The sequence below is a fragment of the Lates calcarifer genome, linkage group LG6 (assembly GCF_001640805.2).
Source record: "Lates calcarifer isolate ASB-BC8 linkage group LG6, TLL_Latcal_v3, whole genome shotgun sequence".
Taxonomy (NCBI): Eukaryota; Metazoa; Chordata; class Actinopteri; family Centropomidae; genus Lates; species Lates calcarifer.
In genome coordinates this window covers 18,790,341-18,805,601 of record NC_066838.1, presented here as the reverse complement: position 1 = coordinate 18,805,601, position 15,261 = coordinate 18,790,341, and the positions used below count along the sequence as shown (strand labels likewise).

Below are 15,261 nucleotides of genomic sequence, written 5' to 3'. Positions count from 1 at the left end.
CAACAACAGAGTACTTGAATATTAATTCTTCTTCCTCTAAAATATGTTCCCTCATTTGGTGTTTTGATGATGATGATTCAGAGCACTCTTTCACACGTTGGTCCAAAATCTCTTGTAGGTTTTCAGTTGGATTGAGATCTGGTGACTGTGAAGGACGTAGAATATGATTCACATCATTTTCGTACCCCAGGATTTTTCTTTCATTTGTCAGCTGTCTGTTTATATCAAATATACATTTTAAGGTATGTTACCACTGTTTTTTTGTTGTTGTTTGTTTTCTTCCCTTTCATCAGTTTAATAAATACTGTGGGCAGGTCTGTTCTGGTTGAATGAAAAACTGTCAGGTTCACAGGCTGAGTAACCCACCCCATTCCATGGGGCAATTTTAATTAGTAAGAAGACAGTTAAATAGTTTCTTTTCCTTATTGCACCTACCTACCTACTCTGCCAGAGAAGGTTCTTGCTTACATTGGCAGAATGTCTAAGAATGAATGTCTTTTTTGGAAACTAGTAGTTACCATATAATGACTTTAATCCAAAGACATTGTAGTCTTCTGTAAATTCAGACCTGCTCTGTTAGTCAGTGTCTTGATGGTTTGGATTGTCATAAAATGTCATTTTAACTCAACAGCTGTCATGAAGAGACCGAAATAAAACTCTCAGTAGGGAAGTGTACAGGAGAGCTCCACCCTGCTGATTTAGCCTCAGGTTACCAGAAGGTTGTTTTTGAAACCTATAGGATCCCATTCTTCCATGGGAACCAGTTAAATTGATGTTTCTTGCAGCATTCTTTTCCATGTCCTCAGACAAAGGTTGCTGAGTCTCTAAGGCAGACTGCAGGGGTTAGGATCCCAGGCATAAGAAGATAATTTCATTGAGCAGATTACAGTCTCAATTTCACTCATCATGACCTCAGTGAAGAAGAGAGGGAGCTTACTGGGGCGATACCTATAGATGAAAGTTGAATGTATCTGTTGTAAGTCTTTAGAATAGTCTGTCTGTTGGTCATGGTATGCAAGCTTATAGACAGTAAGCCCAAAATTCCTGAGACACTGCATAAGTAAATACCTAGCTGATTACATATCCAGGACTGACAGTTCATTCAGGGTTTGCGACAAAGGCAAGAGGGATTTGCTTCAGGTTAGTGGTTGATCTTGGGCAGAGGAATAAGGAAAGCAAGGTCGGTTGACACAGTTAGCTTTTGGTAAACTGAAAGTTTGAGCAAGTGGAAAGTAAAATGAGTATCCTCGTCCATACATCCTTAGGAACTTAGCAACAGATTGAGGAAATATACCCAGATCTAAAATCTTTGAAGCTGAAAAATTCATTGAAGTGGGTCAGAAAAGGCTTAATTCAGGGATGAAAACTTGGTTGACTTTGAGGGTTAGTGCACAATAAGAAAAACAATGTAGTGAGTCGGGAGGATTTTACTCTAAAGTGTTCAACTATGTATGATGTTGGCAGAGGCAGAACTTGATGGCTCGATCTAGCTCAGCCAACTGCATCTTGGTTTATAGCTTGCCAGCAGTTCAGCTGAGGCAAACCGTTCTGTATTCAACACCCGCCCTTGTCAGGGTGGAGGGAAAACAAACCCACCAAAAACCACGCTGGCATCTGAGAAAGCGAAGTCAAAGTCAACCGACAGTGAACTAGAGGCCAACTTGCAAAACTAGTAGAGCTAGAAAGCGCAATGCACTGGGGAGCGAAGGTGGGGTGGAACCGCAGTGAGTATTTGTCAGTACTGTAGATTCATTACATATAGAGGGGAGAATTCTTTTCTCCCTTGCACACAATTATACAGGTAAACACAATGTTGCTTCAAACTTTAATCTCTGTCTCAAAACAATAGTCAAATTTTCATATGAACAATGAAACAAAACTTGTTTTCTATAGTACTCCCCCTGTTTGTACTGGCCTTGAATAGATCCTTGCTTATTGCAGGGTACTGTAAGTGATTGGGGTCAAAATGCACAGTCCTCATTCTGTGCAAAAGTGTGTGGGTCTCTATGAGGTTAGTCTTACGTTAAGTTACTGTCTCTTAACATCCAGCGTGAAGAGGGGGAATGATTACATCAAGCCTATCCTTTAAATGTACAGTATGCTACTCTCTTAAGTACTGTAAATTTTGATGCCAACTGGTGTCACAGTCCTTTGTTTACATTTTATTATTGAAAGTCAGAAAGAGGTGTAGAAACAGCAGTATGAGAGCAGTCGTTGTGTCTATGAGGGTGGCAAAACCACCGCAGAATGTGACGGTACAAGAACAACTGAAAGAGAAACCAAAAGATTCAGTAAATTTTCCGTCTGCTTTATTTTTATTTAGTTCATAGCAAGTTGAAATGATTAATAGATACACATAATGAGTAACTCTGTAAAAATGTTGCTTGGTAAGGTTGACTATCCACAAATCCACGCACACATGCTCACATCCATACAAACAGACGCACTTACTGTACACTGTGTATAACCAAACAAATCACTCATTCATCACGCGATCATTTGCATACTGTATATCCAGTACTCAAATTACATCTCACATAGATGAGAGGAGTAACTTGGTTTTAGGTACAGGTGTCACCTGCATAGTCTGGTAATGCAACACTTTGTAGATATGTAACTGAAAATATGAAGTACTAACAGGAACAAAATGGCATGCATTTACAAACACAGTTCCATCCATGATACTGTAAATAGCTTGCACATGCACACGGCAATCAAATAATGATAACATTGTTGGAGACAATAAAACTTCCTGTTGGGTTTTGCTCACTGTGACTCATTTCTGCCTCACGTTGATCCTTTGAAAACACAAGATAAGGATGCGTGATGTACAGATCGCCCTTTAAGCCCTGCTGTCAAGAGCTGTCAGTGTTTAGTCCTAATGTTTTAAATGCTCACTTAAAAGCCATTTTCACAAAAAACTGACAGCATAATCATGGAACAATAGACTAAATAGCTCACTAAACTTGATGTGAACCATGTCACAGAGCAGATCTTGTATTCATACGAAGGTCTGGTAGCTCCTCTGAGGGTGTCTTCTTTTGTAATCTACATGGCAATAAATGAAAGGAAAATCCAAGGTAATCAAAATAGTAGTCATAGTAAAAGTTTAAAAGGTTTAATTAGAATTTAAAGGTGCCATGGATTTCCCTTTTCTTTGTACGTGTCTGCATTTGTTCAGGTACTACAGTATGTTTTTTCTTTCTCTCACTGGGGTTTTTACCTAGAAAGTCTAAGGAAAGATGCACTGGAACTCTCAGGTTTCACATGGCTGTTCAGCACCTGTGATTTCAAGTCACAAGATGGGCATGAGGGAGATTTGCCTCTGGTAATAAAAGAAACAAAACCAGAACTGATAAGTGTTCTGTCGCTGCCAAAACATGTTGGGGCATGGGAGGTATATGAATCACACAATTTGCATAAAATATCAGGACACTGCGTAACTTCAAAAGAAAGCAAAGAGTATTTAATAGATACTAGGAAAAATACAGTAGGCTTTAACTTGTAAAGACAAAATCCAAGGTACTCAGGAAAACATTCAAAAGACACAACAAATCACAGCCAGGTCGACCATGCTAGGGTTCTCCCCTAAAGAAAGGAATGCAAATGTAGAGAGACAGAGAAGTGAGAAAGAGAGCGAGATCTCAGACACCTTTGCCTTCTCTGTGTATCTCTACACAGAGTAAAATTCAGTCTTCATGAGGATTTAGTTGCAAGGCACCTCTCCTCCTCATCTTCCTCCTCTGATTCTTCATCCCTGGTTTGGGGAACAGAGGTCAGCAGCAGAGTGTCGGCGTGGACCTCCTCGTCATCTGACTGGATCACAGGTGTGTCAGCTCCGGCCCCACTGGTGTTGCTGGAGCCAGATGACGTGGAGGACATGCGAGACTTTGAGCCGCTGCGAACTTCATTTTGCCGTTTTAGAGGCGCACGCTCCCTGTAGACAACCTCTGCATCCTCATCCTCCTCATCTTCGTCTTCATCCTCACACTCTGCAAAAAGAAGCTATTAGAACATGCCTGTACCTTCTGTCAGTGTTAATCATTTCCATTTGGTGCAACTGCATTATTCAGGGTTTCCCATACATTAAATGCATATGGGCAGGCCATGCAAATACTGTAGGTTTGAAAACCAAAAAAAAGTTTACTCAGATTCTCCGTTTAAATACAATTGAAAGTCTCAAGTGTTGTCAAAGTGAGAATGTGCTGGAAAGATACGTTTATGTATTAGAAATTTGAGTTTTCTAATAAGTTGCAGTACTGTTTTGCAGCAGACTCTCAAGTGTTGATTTAGAGTTTTCGATAAACCATAAATAAATTCTCAACCTGTGGGAAAACCTGTAATTTTCTTATCAAAGCAGTCTAGAGATCTGTGTAATGGTGCAATCTTGGACAGTTGTAATCAAAAATATTTGTTGTTGAATGGCCGAAACTGAAAATGCAAAACATCACAGTCTCTCCTATGACTTCCCTGACTCATGTTAAAACCAAGATAGAAGCATAGATTAGATTAAATCTTTACTTTTTTCCTTTATAAAGTAAGACGTAGAGATCACCAGAAGAGTTATTAGTTTCAGTAAGTCTTTAAAAAGTGGTTTTAGGGTGCAAGCATGAGTGCCTTTAACCTTTTATGTCTGTTGATTTTAATTGAAATAATTACTTAAATCATAAATGTAAATTCCATGATTTAAAGTCTGTTGGCAAAAGGTCATTTGACTCAGAGGCAATTGGTGCACCTGGTAATGGGGATGCCGGCACTCCCTCGCCTGCTCCAGTGCCTGAGTTGAGAAACACATCGAGAGCCTCCTGGTCGGATATGTCCATCAGGTCCATCTGCTCTAGGACATCCACATTCACTTCCATAGATGAGATACTGCCCATAGGAGCTGTGGTCAGGGTCAGAGCAGCATATATAACATAAATGCACACTGTATTTATCTAAAACAGCAATAAACATGATGCAGAAACAGGCTTATGAGTCATTGTGATGTGGATAGTTTTGTTAATGAATGAGTCTGAAAAAATTAAACATTTATTACTTGTGTATTTATGTTTAATGTGGTGTAAGAAGTTGCTCAGTCACTCACGTTTCCTGCAGTCGATCTGCAGGTGAGTAGACGGCAGGTAGTTGTCAACATCATGCTGATAGACCTCTTCAAAAAAGCGCTGTCTCTCCCTCATCCTCAGGTGCTGGGCAGAATCATTGTCTAACACCCTCTGAGAGTTGTCTGTCTCCGCTGACCAACAAAGCAAAACAACACACACACACAAAAGAAACATGAACTTCAACTGTCTTTTAATGCGTTATTGGCCAGTATATATGTACATATATGCGTGTGGTCTGTCTCACTCTGTCTCACTCTGCCTGGCACATGATGAAATAGTATCTAATCATCAAATTAATCTCTTGATTAAGGAAACATGAGGCATCCTTGTGGCCTAGAGATAAGGAACTAACCATAATGCTTAGTTTCTGTCTGCCATGCTCTTTGTTTTTGTAAACCATTCCCTGTCTCTATTTCCTTCATTTCCTATCATCTTTCAGTACTGTCTACAACCAACAAAGGCATCAAATGCACAAAAATAAATACATAAAATATTGATTTGAACACTTAAAGAGACTGAGACTGAAAGGTTAATTAAAAAGAGATCAGTAGGTTAATTATCATAGATGTGTTTGTGGCCGTGATGTTTGATCCAAGCATTTGTACTGGCAGAGAAGAGTGTAGAGTGTCTCATGCCAGAAATGTCAAAACTGTCACAGTTAATTATTTCATAATAACCTGTCTATTCATCACAATACTTCTCGTTTTCTTTACCCTTGTCCTTTCTTTTGCATCCTCTTCTCGCTCAACCCATCCAGTCAGTCTGTTGTGACTTTTCTGAAGGCAAAGTGAATGTTCTCATGGGATTAGCCTGACCTCTAGTGGCCTTGATGAGGCTCACATGCAGTTTGGAACTAGTGGCATCACATTAGCTATATGGTTAAACCGATATTTGTGCCTGTTGCAACTACATTTTGAAGTAATAATCTTGTTGGGAATTGCCCAAAATGCAGCTTTTGCTTTTCTTTGTTGAAATCCTTTGGTTTGGGTTGAATCCATGCTACTAATTGTACATTTTATGTTATAGTAAGTGAGGTGCGTTGGAACTTTTTCAAAATATCTCTGCAAGTATCTGCAGGTGTATCTGCAATTTATCGGGCCAAAACAAGGGTATTCTGACAGAATGGTCTTTGATTTGCTTTCAGGGTGTTGGCACTGGTTTGGAATGTTGTTAGCTTAGGAAATTTTCAACATGCCCTAGTACTATTTTTGAGATGCTCCTTTCTCTGTGTTAGCAGACTCAGATTACAAACCATGCAAATCTCTGAAGATCCCCTAGCTAGCTATGTGTTGTGTTACTTGGCTCATTTTTTAAAATTTCAGTGTGTGTGGAAATAACAGACATAAAAATCAAGAGAGCATCTGTCCTTAAGTCCACCTCCAGAATCGACCTCTGCCAGGCTGACCAGCAGTAGTTGTGTAACTGTGCTGCATCCTCAGCACACATTGTACCTTCTCCCACTGGGCTCCATGAGCTGACACTTTGACTCATGTCACCAGTGTTTTTATGGCTGTGTGTGTGTGTGGGTGTGTGAATGAATCTATAACTGTGAGCATATTCACATTCGCATAAACTGTATGCGTGCTTATGCATTCATGCTTTTGTGTGCATGTGTATGTCTATACACGTGCCGTTTTGTTTATGCTCATTTTGTCACCCAGTCAGTGTAACATGTAACAATCGTCCATGACTAACATGTTTACATGATGCTAGCAGATGGATCCAACGTGCACAGAAACAACATTCACTTCACGACATCAACATGCAGACCTTTAGAGTGCAGCTCTTCTCCTGTTTGACAACAAACACTGCAGCGCATCTGTGTCACCCTCCCTTCCTCTTCAGACAGCTCCATCTCTGGAGACCCAGCGAGTCAATCTGTCAGTCACTCTTCCACAGCCCTGAAGGGGTGTGTGTCCACTGTCACGCACTAACAACAGCCCTTTATTCTGTCATTCAAGCTGTCTGTGGAGGCAGGAGACCACTCTGTGGTTCACGGACTCTGACTGATATTTCAACAGTTGGTGAAGTTAATGGGAAGACAGTCAAGGACATAATGCTTACAGTGCTGTTAAATATAAACCAACATCCAGATATGAATGTAACTAATCCAAAAACTGCTAATATAACCAACCAGAGAACTGGATGTAGTGGGACAGCTTGGGTCAAAAAGATTTTTGCCAGAAAACGTATCAAATTTAATATGAGCTATTTTACTGCACACACTACAGTGCACAGTACATTTCCAAAAAGGGTGGGGAATTATCGTTAAGGAAAAATCTGTAGAAATAACTGCCAAGAGTAGTGTTGTGTCAGTAACAGATTTAGGCATTTTTCTTAGGCAGATGCCAAAACGGTGCACAGACATGACTCAACAACTCCGAAGAGTTATCACATTGTCTGTATTTGATTGACAACAGCAGCGTCTTACCAGATGATGCATTCTGTGGCAGAGAAGCTTGAGCCAGTTGCATCGTTTTTCTGGATGATCTGCACTAGACTGGCCTGATTCAAATGAAAGAGAGAAATGGGCTAAAGTTGTTCTCAATGCAGCCTTGGACAGCACTCTACACCATCACTTCTGAAGCACCACGAGAAGGCTCGTGCCCCAACAGCTTTCGCTATGATGGTTTTTTGCTTTCAATTTGTCATCGACCAACCACAAAAGATGTAGATATGCCACAGGCCCAGACATTTCCCATCAGTCCAGCAAGACAACGCAGAGCAAGAAGAACATTGTTAGTTACTCAAGGGGCCTGTGGCCTCTACCTGCCACCATGTTGCCTCCTGTCCATGATCATTCCAGCAGTCAGCGTTTAACAGCAGTTGGAAGCTCGAGACAAATAAATCAGTTACTATATGCTGCTACAGCAATGACGAAGCTTATGATGATGATGAAACTGCACAGCTTATGTAAACTTAACTTTTGCCTGGTGGCTGTATGGGGGTCTCTCTCTTTCTCTCTCTCCCTGACGCTGTCCCTTCCTCATTCTTTCTCTTTCACTATTTCTCTAAAAATCATATTTCACCGCTCAAGTCGAGATAGCCAGTGGACATGCCCAACCCACGCACAGGCTCAGTTGCATTTCTCCATCTGTCTGCCCCTGCGTGGGAGAAAAACATGTATGTAAAAGGCTGACTCATCCAGATAACCTCTGAGTTTTCCACCACCCTGCTGTGGAAGACATGTAGGAGGTCTCCATGCAAACTGGCTACAGTTTCTTTACTACCATCCTCTGTAAGAGACCCAGATGGTGTTCATAGCCTCCATGGGGGAATCCCTTGCTTTTGACATGGGTTATTAACCGCCAACTATCCTCACATGGCAATTTGACTCATCAAGTAAAGTATTTTTTCCACTTTCCATCTTGAGTTCAATGTTATTTGCTCTTTATTCTTAGATGAGTTTCAGTCTCTCAGAGGCCGTCCAAAGGACAAAAAACATACTGTGGGAAAATGAGCAATTGTTTCCCAATAAATAACAGTGAGTATGAACAGTCACTGCTCGTAAACCAGTGACATTGATATTCAAGACAAGTTTTTGCAAGAGTCGAAAGCGCAAAGTGATGTAATAGTCCTGGTGTTAAACTGGGTAACCCATTCAGTTCTCCTGCTCTGTTACCTTTAACCAGGCCATGGATCATAGGTCACATAGAAAAGATTTACTGTAGTTGGGTCAATGAACAGAGAACAGCTGTGATGGTTGACTACTGCTTTGAAGTGTTGTCCTCAGGATATTAAGAGACATAGCTTATAAAGGAAGAAGAAGGAGCAAAAAGCAGGAGAGGATAGGACAGAAGAAGAGAGGACTCAGCCTCAAATCTGCTGGTTCCGCACTGATTTACCGGATCTACCTCCGACACTGCACTAAAACACATCATGGCTTAGTTACAACCACTGATGGACAGCAAAAACAATATTATCTGAAAAGAAAGCCAGAATTAATAATTCAGTACGACTGCTGTGTGCAAAAATTAGTTCTGGCAGTGTCTTACATCTCAAACTCATTTTGCTGATGGTTACCTTGGGACACAGCGGCAGTGTTGCTACCCTTACCACTGCATAACAGGATCCAGGAATTGGAAGTTGAGTCTCAGTTCAGGGACCACTTTCTTTTAAGGGTTCATGCAGTCTACGAAAATGTAATCTTTGGAAGCTTGAAGGCTTCTGTGCTGAACCTGCATTTTTCCCCAGATCAGATTGTCTTCTGATAATATAAAGAGTACAGTCTAGATCTGCTCTACATAAAAAGTACCGCAAGATAACTTTTGTCGTGATCCAATCTGCATCCAATCTACTTCAGTGAATGGGCGGCAAGCTCTGTCATAATAGTGTGTCATAGGTGTTCAAGCTTAGTTGGGCAAAATTTGACGAATAGACAGTTAGAGTTACATCCTTTGTCTGGGTCTCTAATGTAAGCCGGTAATGACAGGCTCCTTGCCTTGGGAAAAAAAGTCAGGTTACTACTTCAGGCCTTGAGCTAGTTAGCATGAAATGTTAACATGTGTGGCTTACATCAAAGTAATCCAATCTTTACATGTTCACTCATGTGTTTTTGATTTTGTATAGGCAACAAAGAAATATACCATACTCCAAACTCCTGAGGCACAGGAGAAATCAGGAGCTTGAGGGCAGCGTGCCGTGCTTAGTTTTGGTTGCTTGTTTCTCAGCAGCAGTCAGAGGAACCTTTGAAAGGGACAGCCATGTTGACCTGCTTTGACATTTTTGAGATACGAACTTCAAAGGAGGTGGTGGCCCCAATGCTGGAGCACAGTAATACTGAAGTCTAGACAGTAGCTCTTTCAACATAGATACTAGGTTTGTTCATCCGATGCCACTATTTGGAAAAACATAAGAGGGATGACTTCACTCTGTGGGGAGACAGAAAGACAAATGCTGCAGGCCACTAACCAGGTTAAGCTTTACAGTATTTTAGGAGCTGCCCTGCTGAAATCCCACGACACTTGTGATCTGTGACAGGACCCATGCCCCCTACCCAGAAATCCCTGCTCCATCTCAGCTCACACTGAACCATAATTACCTAGGGCTTACTGTTATATAATGCTGGTACAATCCTTCAACTACGCACCATACAACACGGGACTCCTACTGCATGGTAATGCATGACTATGCAGCTTACTGCTTTGATTGTAGTGTATGAGCATGCATGCATGTAGGATTTTGGCTCACTTTGTTATGAAGAAAGGAAGAAAGAAAGAATGGGTGGATGGATGGAAGGAAGGAAGAAAGAAAGAAAGAAAGAAAGAAAGAAAGAAAGAAAGAAAGAAAGAAAGAAAGAAAGAAAATGTGCTGTTATACAACCTGAGCCTGCTGTGCATTATTCCCGGTATAAAGTAACTGTAGAGTCAGTGATTTGAGGCAAAGCTTAACTGGGTCTGCTTGCCTCAGCTAAGCCTCACACTGACAAATATGAGAGTGCAGTGACACCACACATTTTTTGTGCATTTGTTGTGTGTCAAGGCAAACACACACAGGATAGGAATCATTTCAGTGGCTTTAATACTGCAAATGAAAACTATTTTTTTTCCTTGATTCTTTATCCTCTTTGTAGACACATTTTCTAAACAACCTGGATTCTTTCTCTTTTAGAAATCTTGCATTGATGTTGATCAGATAATCAGCGGTTCTTTATGTCTATGTAACTAACAAGAATTAGAGGTGGTGGGTGTGTTTCTGAGAGGCTGGGGGTGGGTGGTCCAAGACCAGAGGTGATGGTTTAGCTGAGGCACATGATGTTTTTCATCCCTCTGATTTTCTGCCAGGGTTTGATCCTTTCACCACTTCTACTGTTCTTCTCCTCTTAACATACTGCTAGTCTTTATATTCCCATTCAAGTGTGACGAATTACACATCAGTCTCTCTGGTTGTTTTATTTTGCCCCTGCATGCAATGTGCATTTGTTTCCCTCTTCTTTCTGGCTACCTTACCAGCACCTTTTCTAAGATGAAAACATTCATCTCTAAATACGTGCATCATTAGCCGCTCTGTGTCAGTTTAATGGTGCAGTCATACATCAAGAGTCCTGGGAACTGCACTGGAAGCAGGGAACAAATGTTTCTATTGAACCAAAGAGTCACATGGTGTAGCATTCAATCCCCTTGTGGCAAGTGGAAAGAAATCCCATGATCATCTTTCTGTTTTCAGTGAACAGAGTGACTGGGTGTTTATGTGTGTGTGTGTGACAGAGCTAGTAAGCCAGTTGCGCTGCATGGCCAGTCACATTTGACAGCTCATATATCTCAAACTCCACCCCTCCTCTCTTGCAGCTCCAACTCACCCCCTCACCCCACCCCACCCCGGGGGCCAATGATGGTGTCACCCAGCTCAAAGCAGTATACAGCCACATCATTTTCAGGTATTACTGCTATTATTTACAGAGTCGATCACTCTCTTCTCTGCCGGCCCCATAGCCACAGCAGTCCATCAAGCATAAATCATTTATGAGTGAGATCACTGCACCATAACAGCCACCTCCCCCACCATGCTTCCCCACTCCCCTCACTGCCCATTCACACACATATCCATAAACACACAGCCATGTAGTAGAAAGTAAATCCACACTGCAAATTTATGATACAACGTCCCACCTCCACTCCTCACCCCCCACCATCATCGTCATACTACGTCATACTGCAGGAAGCTCAACCTGAAGCCTGGAGCAGTAAATACTTACACGAACACATTATTTAAATGTATGTCTGATTACTCACTCTTTTGTCCTCTTCACTGCTCCCAATCTTGAAGCCTAAATCAATTCACTCTCATCTCCAGGTTCCTCTGATCCCAATGCTGTGATAATATCTTGAACCTTGTCTGACCACCCGCTCTCTAAGTGTCTGATCAGATTGTGTATTCCCAGGCCATTCCCATTCCCATTCCCAAAACCATTAAGGCACTTCACTCAGGGATAAATGCAAGGATGACCTCCAGCCATGCCTACTCTTCCCTATTACAGTCAATCAAAACGGGACTTTAAGAAGTCTCACATATGAAGAGCTCACATATGTAGTGCTCTGCCTCTAGTTTGTATACATTAACAAACACTAATATGCACCTCCACACTGAAGCTTCATTAAAGCAGTAGTAGCAAGTAAGTAGTCAAGCAAGTAGCTTGAGATAATGAGAGATTGTTCTCTTGACATTACAGTACAATAAACTGCTCTAGTGGGGTTAGATAGCAAGACAATGTTGCTCTGGCAAGCAGGTAGCATTTACTCCCTGTTTCTAAGTAAAGACCTTTTTCCTTTAGCTTAGTCAGACACTCGGAAGTAGTGCTTATCCCTTTGCTGTGATTAAACCTCATCTGGATCATCAGCGTAGCACCACCATCAAGGATGTCAGCTTAATTGGTTAAAAGGAGATGGCCCACAGCTGTTATTATTACTTTGGACAGTCAGATCTTTGCAGGAGTTGCTAATGAGGGCTGAACCAGGATGTAAAATAATTAACTGAATATGTGCAATTTTTGGTTGGTAATATTTTAATTAATGCTAGGGGGGATAGTTAAAAAAAAAAGAACTTGCATGCTGTGCAGTACCTTCTACATTTATGTGACATAAAGCTCAGCCAGTTATTGATCTGTAATCTTATTAAAGAACTAAGTGATGCTTTATTAAACACATCTCATAAAGGAGTTAACTGTTTTGTTGTGAGGCTATGTAGAGCTCAACCAGTAGTAGGGGATTTATGCTCCCTGCAATTTTATATTAAAGCTTCCCTTGCCTTCAATATGCTGAAATTTTCCATTAAATCTTAAGAGATAATGCTCTGGAAATTAATGTGATTAACGTGATTAATTACTGCCCAGAACTGAAGGAAGGAAATTATAGCAACAAAGCAGAGCAATTCCCTGTACAGGACATAAAGTTACAATGTATTTTACAGTACTGCAAGTCTTCTCAGCATCTCTTACTCATCAGCTACATTTCTGTTAACTCATACTCTGTCGGTTACTTACATGCCAGTCGTTTGTTGTGGTTGGTTGACCCAGTAGACGACATGATCCAGTAGATGTGGGATTGGTTGAAGAGAGTGTTTGCCTTAGAGTGTGTGTGAATTTTATCTTGTCCCCTCCTGTCAAGGCTCCAGGACAGGATGCTGGTGTGTGTAGTGGCTGGTCATCTAGTCATTGCATCTCTTGACTCTGGCACCAAAGACAGTAGATTTACATTACCCTTCCTCCACCTCCCGTCTTCTCTTCTCCTCTCTTTCTTCTACTCTGCTCTGCCTTTTTGCTGTGTTTGCTGACGCCCCCCCCCCCTCTTTCTGATTGCCTTTGCTGTTCTTTCTAGGTTTTCCCTCTCACTGCTTCACACTCTCATCTCAGCTGCCTCTCTGTGTCACACACACACACAGACTCACACATACACACTGTCTTGTTTTCTCTGTCAGACAGGCTCAGTCGGGTTGTAGGGAGCTGTGCAGCTTAGGGACGGGGGGGAGAGTGATAGTGGGCTACGGCACAGTGGCCTGTACCAAGTGGCGACAATGAAGGGGTCAGCAGGATCAGGAGGAGTAGGACTATACCAGGATTAAAACCCTCCCATCTCATCCGTCACAGCTTTGCTTTATATTATTTATTTACTTATTCACTTTGTTGTGGGATGAAAGCTTTAGAAGTGAACTGAGAGAAGAAAAGATATACTGCTTATTAATAAATCACCACAATTTCTTTCAGTATAACAGAAGAAAAAGGGAAATTTACACAAATTACCCTCATCATATACTACATATTATACCTTACAAAACCTATAATATAATGTAATTTTTTATTGTGCTACATCCTGCTATGTCATGTTATGTTAACTGACTGTTTATGCATCCTTTCTTTAAACTTTATTTTATTTGAACATTACATAAATGCAGCATATTTTTAAAAAATATTTATAGACTTTAATTGACAGACTTACTGAAAGAGTATTCTAGTAATCTAGAATTGCATTTCCATGAAGTTTGCTAGCATCAGTATTCTCACATGCTCAAAGTGACAGTGCTACTGCTAAACAAGCTTTACCAGGTTAACAGAGTAAATATTACCTCAGTTGCCAACGTAGAACTAAACACAAAGTGCAGCTGAGGTTGATGAGAATTTCATTGTTGTCCTGTCATTGACAAATTAACATTTTTGGCCTGACAAAAAAATAAAAAATGCCTGTACTAAATTCCATGGCAACTGGCCCACCCATTGCTTACTGAGACATTTCAGTCTGGACCAAAGTGGTGGACCAACCGACAGACATTGCCATACACAGATCCAGAATGTAAGTGTGGTTAAAAATGCTGGATTATACATGTCTCATAATTCAGCCTGTTAGTATCTTCACATTACACCATCCTACGTCTGGAAAATACCCACAACTTTAAAATTCCACATACCACAAGCTGCCTGTCAAATATTTATATTCTCCCAGCCTAAACTGAGATAATCCCAATGACATCATAAGGTGTTATTTTCTCAGACTTGACAAAGCTCCCCCACAGCCACAGAAGACATTATACAACTCCTTTCACAGGCTGAGTAATTCTCTCCATGATGAGCAAACTGAATTCCAATATTGTGGTCTTCTATTTTAACTGTTTACAAATCACTCATTAATCATTTATGACTAAATAATAAGCCATTAATATCTTTTGAGACACCAGATGCTTTGCTTTTTAGCTAACACTTGACACTAATTGAATAGAGGGATCTGTCTAATGGACAGTATTACCACTTACATTCTGGGAAGGAGCAGCAGAGCATCTACACAACTTATTAACATTTACATCTACAGACCTGACAGCTAATTAGAAGGTGAGAAACCCATTGCCCTTTATTAATAGCCTGATAACATTTATGGCTTGATGGCTTATTATAAAGTAAACCATTAATTATGTATTAATAGCAACAGAACATCCCTCTGTCTCTGATATTTTCACCCATGATCCTTTGCAGTATTTAGTAGGTTTTCAGAGATTTGTGGTTCAGTTTTTTTGTTTTGTTTTATTTTTTTTATTTATTTTTTTTTTTTGGCTTGCATATAATTTGGAAAATTCAATCAAGAGAATTATATCAATCCTTTGCTGTTTGCAAATCAAATCAGATTCTTTTTGTGGCCTTTGTTAAAGAGGTTTCTTAATGCGAGCCTGAACAACA

The 15,261-nt window shown here is 40.7% G+C and overlaps 1 protein-coding gene across 1 annotated transcript; it reads right to left on the bottom strand.

Annotated features, from left to right (window-relative positions):
• Positions 1–2,292: 2,292 nt before the first annotated feature.
• LOC108900176 (dysbindin) lies at positions 2,293–13,618 on the bottom strand. The gene is made up of 4 exons (XM_018701081.2): positions 13,084–13,618; positions 5,087–5,236; positions 4,736–4,885; positions 2,293–3,992 (listed from the first exon to the last, which is right to left on the bottom strand). Exons 1-4 carry the CDS (start codon positions 13,124–13,126, stop codon positions 3,697–3,699), a joined length of 639 nt encoding a protein of 212 aa, XP_018556597.1. The 5' UTR covers positions 13,127–13,618; the 3' UTR covers positions 2,293–3,696.
• Between the last annotated feature and the right edge of the window lie 1,643 nt (positions 13,619–15,261).

What these genes read in the sequence shown, in the direction of transcription:
- LOC108900176 (XM_018701081.2), bottom strand. Translation starts at nt 13,126, where the DNA reads ATGTCGTCTACTGGGTCAACCAACCACAACAAACGACTGGCAT. An exon ending in GCAGATCGACTGCAGGAAAC is followed by an intron (nt 4,886 to 5,086) that starts GTGAGTGACTGA and finishes CCCTGACCACAG; the next exon opens with CTCCTATGGGCAGTATCTCA. An exon ending in GCCGGCATCCCCATTACCAG is followed by an intron (nt 3,993 to 4,735) that starts GTGCACCAATTG and finishes TTCTTTTTGCAG; the next exon opens with AGTGTGAGGATGAAGACGAA.